At 40.3% G+C, this 9,668-nt stretch overlaps 1 protein-coding gene across 2 annotated transcripts in view; it reads right to left on the reverse strand.

Moving 5' to 3' along the window:
- The window catches only part of LOC126109578 (disks large homolog 5-like), a 721,341-nt gene that overhangs the window by 464,702 nt on the left and 246,971 nt on the right, over window positions 1–9,668 (reverse strand). Inside the window, exon 4 of one of the 2 annotated variants that reach the window (XM_049914610.1) lies at window positions 1,648–1,796. The exons of the other annotated variant lie outside the window; for it this stretch is intronic. Coding sequence (XP_049770567.1) covers window positions 1,648–1,796 — 149 coding nt within the window. The remainder of the gene's footprint in view (window positions 1–1,647; window positions 1,797–9,668) is intronic. 2 annotated transcript variants of the gene reach the window in all.

Genomic DNA, 9,668 nt, shown 5'->3' on the forward strand with positions numbered 1-9,668 from the left:
CGCAGTAATACAGCTCGCGGCTCGACCTGCTCGACTCAGCGCCTCTGCATCGGAGTTCGTCCCCACTGGATATTGTTCTTCGTAGTAATACCGCTATGTATATTACATTATTATGTTATGTATACATCAATTGTTTTTATTTTATTTTTATTTGTTTAAACTGATTAGATTAGGTTCCTGAAGACTCCTCTTACTATAGGATTTTTATTATGGACACTCGAATTTACGCTTTAATTACGAGCGAACCGATAAACGTATCGCAAAATGTTATACACCAATATTTTCCTTGTTTTATTCTGCGTAAGGCTATATGCAGCACTTTCGTTTTACAGTCAAATTTATATATTTTTTTCTTATTCTGGTACGGATTCTGCGATTTTAGGCGTCTTCGAAAGGAAACGTTCACTTTAAAAATATATGGCTTGCGATGTATTTGTATGAGGTTAATGAAATTTTAATACATTATAGCCAAATATATTGTTAATGTAAATCTCAAGTTACATCATTTTCCGATCACCCAAAAAACCACGATAGTGCAAAATAAATCAATAATCAAAAACTTTGTCATATCGTGGAAATTTCAATAAACAATACAAAATTCTTACTCATTATCTGTGTTACTTCAAAATAGGATCAAATAAGATCAAAATACAGGTATAGTACTGGAATAAACCAAGTTTAAAGGGCAATGTGCCTTCCATTTATTTTCTATTGTAAATGAGTGGCGAGTCATGAAAAAGAGCTAATTCATTTCAGGGAGTGAACAGTTCTGATCCAATCTCTGAAAAGAACAGTTTTGCCCATCTCTAATTAACACCACCACATTTGCGTCTGGTGGCCAAAATTTGAACTAATTTTTCCCACGCATAAATAATTCCACCTGAACATGTCTACAAAGTTTCACTGTCATGTGATGATCACAGCCTACACTGGACCTCTGTGGATAGCTGCAGTTCCTCTCCTCTTGTGCTCTCAAATGGAGGTAGGGGCAAAAAACTGTTTCCGTACAAGCCCTGATTAATCTCCTCTTAGTGGCCCTTACACAAGATGTATATTGGTGGGCAGTAGGGTCATTCTCCCATTTCTCACAAATTCCAGTTCTATAATCTTTCTCAGTTGTGATTTCCTGAAAGAATGCCTCCTTGCCTCCAGGTATTGCAATCTGAGTTCACAGAACATTTGCGTAATACTTGTCTGTTAATGGACCGATGTCAAAGAATAGCTATGTAAGGTTCTACCTGTATATGAAAGCTCTCTGCAATGTTGCCTACAGTAGGATCAGGTTATATAAAAAAATGGAGAATGATACTTTCTAAGTCGAGATGAGAAGTGGCTTCCTCTGCAACACCACTAAAGTGGTTTTCGCACACAGCTTGAGAGGGAAACACTATGCCAACTTTGTGAGGAGGATTTTTCCTGTTTTTAGGAATAGGATCATAATGAAATTGCTCTATGAATCTAGAAGATATGAGAGGGGCGGGGGGGGGGGGGGGGGGGGGGGACAGATTTCTTTTATGAAAGTACCTTTGCTGGCACACTGAACGGGCAAATAACTTAATGAATGCAGCAAGGTAACACCCTCAACAACCAAATACATACAGTTACATTAACAACAAAATAAATGCTATAGTAGACCTCTTCACTTACCTGCTTAGCATTCTTGCCGTACGATGTGATGCAATTACTGTCACACATTAGCTTCATGCCATTCTCAAGCTGCTGAGATGCTGCTTTCACAGTCAAAGTTAGGTTGTTCAGCTCACGAATTTCATGTAGCAAACTTGAAGCTTTTTGATCTGAAATAAAACGGGTGTCTAATACGAGTACCTGAAAGCTGTAATACTACAAGTCCTACAACGACCACACTTCCTCCTAGACCAGGATCATCTACGCGAAGACTCTACACTCTACATGCATCAATCATGCATCACTCGTGTTGTGAATGAAATATGCTGTTGAAGGAATAGAGAGAAATGCTCTTTAACTTAGTTGCTGAACAATTGCAGGAGGAAGCAAAATTTCTTTTACACATGACAATGTTACTGTCAAATGGAGACTAAGGGAAACATTCTTGGCAGGGTAAGTTGATAATTGCAGGAAAGAGGGAATAACTAAGTTTATAACAAACAGCATCAGTATTGTATGAGGTTATTTAATAATACTAGCATAGAAAGATAATGATAACAGAACATTTCAAACATGACCTGGGTGAAAATAATGGATGTTAATCTACACAATAAGAACTGGGTTGTCATGTTCTTTTAGAAGACCTCAAACATTCCTTGAGTGTTCAAACAAATTTCGGGCTTGCAGCTGCTCGTCGTCCAATACCTCGCACGATATTTCAGCTAGACACCTGCCAGTCATCTTCAGGTGAGCCGTCGCAAACTGGCGAAAACGTCCTCCGTTCCGCAATATATAGTGTACTGTAACTATTCTGCACATGCGCCGAAAACTTGATAGATGAACCACACTGCCCGCCGGCAGCGCCCTCCCTGGTGGAATAGTGGAACTCAGTCGCCCTCTGCATTGCCGTTTGCCACGGCCGTTGTCGCACTCTGTCTTCTTCGATTTGAGCAAATCGTGGAGATGATGGGATTCCGTGCGCTGTCCAACTGGTAGCCACTGTCACAGTTTAACAGATTTTCCGCCAGTTGTATTTCTATGGATTCTTTAATAATGGAGTCCCAGAAAGACGATGCTGTGAACAAAATCATTGTTTTCTCATACTCCATTGAATGTCCAATAGAAATACAACGTTCAGCAATAGCGGACTTGCTTGGCTGCAAAAGGCAGGTGTAACGTTGATGTTCAGTGCAGCGTTCTTTCACGGTGTGTGTGGTTTGACCTATGTAAGCCATACCACATTGGCACGGTATCTTGTAAATTCCGGCCTTTCGTAGTAACAGACTGTCCTTAACTGATCCCACAAGGTCCGCAATCTTCGATGGTGGGCGGAAAACCACTTTTACCTGAAATTTTCGGAGGATTCTTTCTATTTTAAACGAAGTGTTGCCAACGAAAGGAAGAAAAGCTAAAGATTGTTCCGGCTTGTTCTCCTCTTTATTCACTTCCTGCTTCTTAGTTTTAACTGTTAGTGCCCTGTTAATCTGCCGGATGGGATATCCATTTTCACTGAATACTGTCTTTAGATGGGCGAGTTCTTGAGGTAAGCTATCTAGATCTGAGACAGTATGAGCTCTATGAACAAGTGTTTTAAGCAAACTCATGGTTTGCAATGGGTGATGGCAACTCAATGCTTGCAGGTACAAATCAGTACGAGTGGGATTCCGGTAAACTGAATGCCCTAGAGAACCATCATTCTTCCTTCGAACCAGGGCATCCAAGAAAGGCAAACAACAATATTTCTCTATTTCCATGGTGAACCGGTTGTTGCTATAAATGGAGTTGAGGTGATGTAGAAACTCCATTAATTTATCTTCTCCATGAGGCCACACTATGAAAGTGTCATCCACATACCACCAAAATACTGTTGGTTTCAGAGTAGCTGATTCAAGGGCTCTCTTCAAAATCCTCCATAAAAAGGTTGGCCACGAAAGAGACAGGAGGCTACCCATGGCGACACCATCAGTCTGTTCAAAATAATCTTGATTAAACATAAAATAATTTGCAGAAAGAGCGTGCCTGAACAAAGCAGTGATATCAACAGGAAACATGTTACCAATCAGTGTCAAAGAATCTGCAAGAGGAACTTTTGTAAAAAGTGAGACCACATAAAAACTTACTAGAAGGTCTACACTGCTAAGACGAAGAGCCCCCAGTCTACTGATAAAATATGTGACGTGAGCACTTGCCTACGAAAGGTCTCAGTAAGGAAGTGAGATGTTTAGCTAAATCATATGTAGGAGCTCCAATGTTGCTCACTATTGGACACAGTGGAAGACCCTCTTTATGAATCTTTGGAAGGCCATACAGTCTCGGAGGTACACAACCATGTGGTCTGAACCTCTTGATGGTCTCTTGCGGTAAGGAGGAGGAATTTAATAGTGCTGAAGTTTTCCATTGCACACGTCCTGTAGGATCGTAATCAATCCTCCTATAGGGTAGAGTCACTTAGCAGACCATACCTCTAGCCTTCCTAAACACCACAAGGTAACAGGGCACTAACAATAAAGATCCTCCGAAATTTCAGGTAAAAGTGGTTTTCCGCCCACCATCGAAGATTGCGGACCTTGTGGGATCAGTTAAGGACAGTCTGTTACTACGAAAGGGCCGGAATTTACAAGATACCGTGCCAATGTGGTATGGCTTACATAGGTGAAACCACACGCACCGTGAAAGAATGCTGCACTGAACATCAACGTTACACCAGCCTTTTGCAGCCAAGCAAGTTCGCTATTGCTGAACATTGTATTTCTATTGGACATTCAATGGAGTATGAGAAAACAATGATTTTGTCCACAGCAACATCTTCTGGGACTCCATTATTAAAGAATCCGTAGAAATGCAACTGGTGGAAAATCTGTTAAACCGTGACAGCGGCTACCAGCTGGACAGTGCACAGTAATCCCATCATCTCCACGATTTGCTCAAATCGAAGACAGAGTGCGTCAACGGCCGTGGCAAACAGCAATGCAGAGGGCGACTGAGTTCCACTATTCCACCAGGGGAGGGCGCTGCCGGCGGGCAGTGTGGTTCATCTATCAAGTTTTCGACGTATGCGCAGAATAGTTACAGTACGCTATATATATTGCGGAACGGAGGACATTTTCACCAGTTTGCGACGGCTCACCTGAAGATGACCGGCAGGTGCCCAGTTGAAATATCGTGCGAAGTATTGAATGATGACCGGCTGCAAGCCCGAGATTTGATTGAACAGTCAATTCGCCAGGAAAATTTTAAAATTCACATTCCTTGAGTACTCACCTTCTTCATCCACATATTCTGTTCTCTCCAACTGCAGTTCTTTGTGATGTCTCTCTAATCTCTTCTCACCTTTTTTCCAACATAACCAAACACTAGACTGTCTCACTAGAGGAATTCATAGTTTTGAGCACTGGGACATTTGTCTGACTAACATCTATCTAATGTTTACTGTCAAGTGACAAGCTTTTGGAACTTGGGAGAGTATGAACCACAAACTGTTATGAAGAAAGCTATGAGTGATGAAGTGGCATGTGCTAATAACTCTTACAATGCATCTGTTTCACGGAAATGAAATCAAAAAGTCATCATCATCTCCGTTATGAACTGCCTGAAATAACTAATTGTGTTTCTTTATATGTCGTTGACATTGTTTTGAAATGTTACTATTGTCCTCTGTGATTCTGCTGGTTTATCACTAGAAGTTAGTGGAAAGTAGATGCCCAGCAAATATGACAGAATATAAAAAACAAATATCAGTTGGTGCTACAGCAAACCAATCTTCAAATTATATGTTGACAATTTTTATGCAGTGTTTCATGTTTTTTCATTGTCCTGAAAACTAATGTCTTGGGTACGTTCCTATTAAACAACCAGCTCCATATTGCTAACAGAAGACTTACAGTTACAATCAGAATAAGACACCGCTGCATCACCATTTTGTTACCAACTTCTGAATATTAATCTTTCATAGAGTGCTAAATATTTAGGCACTGTTTGAACAATTTTATGAGCCAGTACAAATGTAAGCTTCAACTATACAGGGAGGTCCATTGATCATGACTGGGCCAAATATCTCTCGAAATAAGCATCAAACAAAAGAACTACAAAGAACGAAACTTGTCTAGCTTGAAGGGGGAAAGCAGATGGCGCTATGGTTGGCCCCGCTAGACGGCACTACCATAGGTCAAATAGATATCAACTGCATTTTTTTAAATAGGAACCCCCACTTTTTATTACATATTTGTGCAGTACGTAAAGAAATATGAATGTTTTAGTTGGACCACTTTGTGATAGATGGTGCTGTAATAGTCACAACACATGGCTCAATTTTAGGACGAACAGTTGGTAACCGGTAGGTTTTTTATATTAAAATACAGAACGTAGGTACATTTGAACATTTTATTTCAGTTGCTCCAATGTGATACATGTACCTTTGTGAACTTATTTCTGAGAATGCATGCTGTTACAGCATGATTACCTGTAAATACCACATTAATGCAATAAATGCTCAAAATGATGTCAGTCAACCTCAATGCATTTGGCAATACCTGTAACAACATTCCTCTCAACAGCAAGTAGTTCGCCTTCCGTAATGTTCGCACATGCATTGACAATGCGCTGACGCATGTTGTCAGGCGTTGTCGGTGGATCACGATAGCAAATATCCTACAACTTCCCCCACAGACATAAATCCGGAGACGTCAGATCTGGTGAACGTGCGGGCCACGGTATGGTGCTTCGACGACCAATCCACCTGTCATGAAATATGCTATTCAATACCGCTTCAACCAGCACGCCAGCTATGTGCTGGACATCCATCATGTTGGAAGTACATTGCCATTCTGTCATGCAGTGAAACATCTTGTAGTAACATCGGTAGAACATTACGTAGGAAATCAGCATACATTGCGCCATTCAGATTGCCATCGATAAAATGGGGGCCAATTATCCTTGCTCCCATAATGCCACACCATACATTAACCCGCCAAGGTCGCTGATGTACCACTTTTCAGAGCCTCTGTGGATTTCCGTTGCCCAATAGTGCACATTATGCCGTTTACGTTACCGCTGTTGGTGAATGACGCTTCGTCGTTAAATAGAACGCGTGCAAAAATCTGTCATCATCCCGTAATTTCTCTTGTGCCCAGTGGCAGAGCTGTATACGACGTTCAAAGTCGTTGCCATGTAATTCCTGGTGCACAGAAATATGGTACGGGTGCAACTGATGTTGATGTAGCATTCTCAACAACAGATGTTTTTGAGATTCCCAATTCTCGCTCAATTTGTCTGCTACCCGATTCTCGCTCAATTTGTCTGCTACTGATGTGCAGATTAACCACAACAGCAGCTAAAACACCTACTTGGGCATCATCATTTGTTGCAGGTCCGTGGTTGACGTTTCACATGTGGCTGAACACTAACTGTTTCCTTAAATAAGGTAACTATCTGGCGAACGGTCTGGACACTTGGATGATGTCGTACAGGATACTGAGCAGCATACATAGCACACGCCCATTGGGCATTTTGATCACAATAGCCATACGTCAACACGATATCAACCTTTCCGCAATTTGTGAACAGTCCCTTTTAACACAGGTAATGCATCCCGAAGCAAATACCATTCGCACTGGCGGAAAGTTACGTTGATACCACATACTTATACGTTTGTGACTATTACAGCGCCATCTATTACAAAGCGAAAAAAGTGGTCCAACTAAAACATTCATATTTCTGTACATACTACACGAATATGTAATAAAAATGGGGTTCCTATTTAAAAAAACACGAGTTGATATCTGTTTGACCTATGGCAGCGCCATCTAGCGAGCCAACCATAGTGCCGTCTGGTTTCCCCATTCAAGCTAAACAAGTTTCGTTCTTTGTAGTTTTTTCGTTTGACGCTCATTTCATGAGATATTTGGCCTAGTCACGATCAATGGACAACCCTGTATACACCTTTTCATTCACATAATACTGAATAATTTCCTTACTTTCAAGCTGTTAGCCCATCACGCAATGTCAACCAAGAAATAGTGAAATCACAATGTGTAGATTGCCGAGTATGACTGTTTTTACCTTCAAAATATGGCAGTTATAATGCTTTTATGGGATCAAAGGCTGTGTCTACGAAATTGCAGACAAGGCCAATACAAAAATGACAGATTACATTTCCTGAGGACAAGCTGACATTGTCACCTTTAATTCCCATGGCAAACAGACATTACCTGCTGTGTCATGCTGTGGGGAAAAGGGGAGGGGGTGGGGGGTGGGGTGGGGAGAAGACTCAGCACCATAGCCAACTGTGTGATTGTCTTTGGCACTCCTCACAAAAGTGATACTGTTTGCCTCAATGACACCTTGGAGGTGGGACTTAATTGGGCATTATATTCCGCCTGTTACTCTGCCTTTTCATTTGGCATTAGTCAAGTTTTTTCAAAGCTTTCATTTCACCAGTCAAACAGTCCTGACACTTTCTTTGGCTGTGTGCACTGCATAACCTTGACAACAATGTCACTGACAAAGTGGCTACATACAGACAAGACTTCTACCAGAACTTACAGAAAGCCCATCCTTGTCATTACTTCTGAATAATCACATCTCCCTGGAGAAATGTAGGACCATATGAGGCAATACTGATCCTGCCATTTATCTTAGAAGATTGGTTAAAGAAAGGCAAATCAGTGTTTATAGCATTTGTAGATTTACATGAATTCTTTTGACAAATTTGACTGGAATACACTATTTGAAATACTGAAAGTTGTATAATTAAAAATGGAGCAAAAGACTATTTACAACTTTATAAAAAACCAGAATGCAGCTGTGAGTCTGAGGACACGAAAGGGAAGCAGTGATCAAGAATGGAGTGAATCAGGTTTGTAGCCTATCCCCAATGCTATTCAATAGGTAGACTGAACAAGCAGTGGAGGACAACAGAAAAATTTGGCAAAGGAATCAAAATGCAAGGAGAACAATTCAAAAATTGACATTTGCAAGCAACACTAATTTTGTCACACATTAAAGGTCTCTGAAGAATGGTTGATCACAATGAATGTGTCTAAAAGGAGTTGTAAAATGAAGACAAAAAGTGAAAATGATGCATTCCTGGAGCAAAGAACTATCTAGATGTTGACATGAAAATCACATCTGCTACAGTGCTGTGGATCTGAGAGCAACTGTATAACTCCTATCATCTCATCGAATTGATCACGGTAGACAAGATAGTTTAAGTATAATACACTGAAAAGGAAACATCTTTGAAATGAGTATAATTTATTATGCATGTATTTTTTTATTACCAATGTACTACTAGTTCCTTTATGGTTGATCACAACAAATTGTGAAATGTTAGTTACATGTTCTTTACTGATGACCTTCAGTCTCTCTCTCTCTCTCTCTCTCTCTCTCTCTCTCTCTCTCTCTCTCTCTCTCAAACCCCCCCGCCCCTCCTCCCCGCTCTTTCTTCAACATCATGCAACATGTGGGAATGCATAACACTGGAAATTCCTGGATGGAATAATGCATATATGTCGATGTGAAACCTTCCAAAAAGATTTTCAGATGATGTCATGTGGCTCTGCTTCTAAGAAAGATATTGGATGATTGCAGAGATGCCTATAATCTTCTGACAGAGTAGCAGCACATCAATTACACTGCAGTAAAGGAAAAACTTTCTAGCAACCATTCAAAGTAGTATTTAAGCAGTCTATCTTTTAATGGTGCCCATGTCTATATACTTTTAGCAATTCCTTTGCCTGAATTCTCATACATTTTTCTCCAACTTTAGCACTTTCTGTAGCACACTCTCAAAAACAGTTTATGACAACCATTTGAATGATCACTACTGGGACTGAATTTCAGCAGTATGGTGGTATAAATATTGAAACACTACTAGTAATAGTAATATTAATAATAATTAAAATCAACTATTGCATATTACAAGGCAATAACTAACCAACATTGGAAAAGACGTACGTTTTTTCTTTGATCTCTCTTTTAAGAGATTCTATCCTCTCCTTTTGTGCTAATTCCTTTGCTTTCTTTTCCTGGACTTCCATTTTTAA

The sequence above is a fragment of the Schistocerca cancellata genome, chromosome 12 (assembly GCF_023864275.1).
Source record: "Schistocerca cancellata isolate TAMUIC-IGC-003103 chromosome 12, iqSchCanc2.1, whole genome shotgun sequence".
Classification (NCBI taxonomy): Eukaryota; Metazoa; Arthropoda; class Insecta; order Orthoptera; family Acrididae; genus Schistocerca; species Schistocerca cancellata.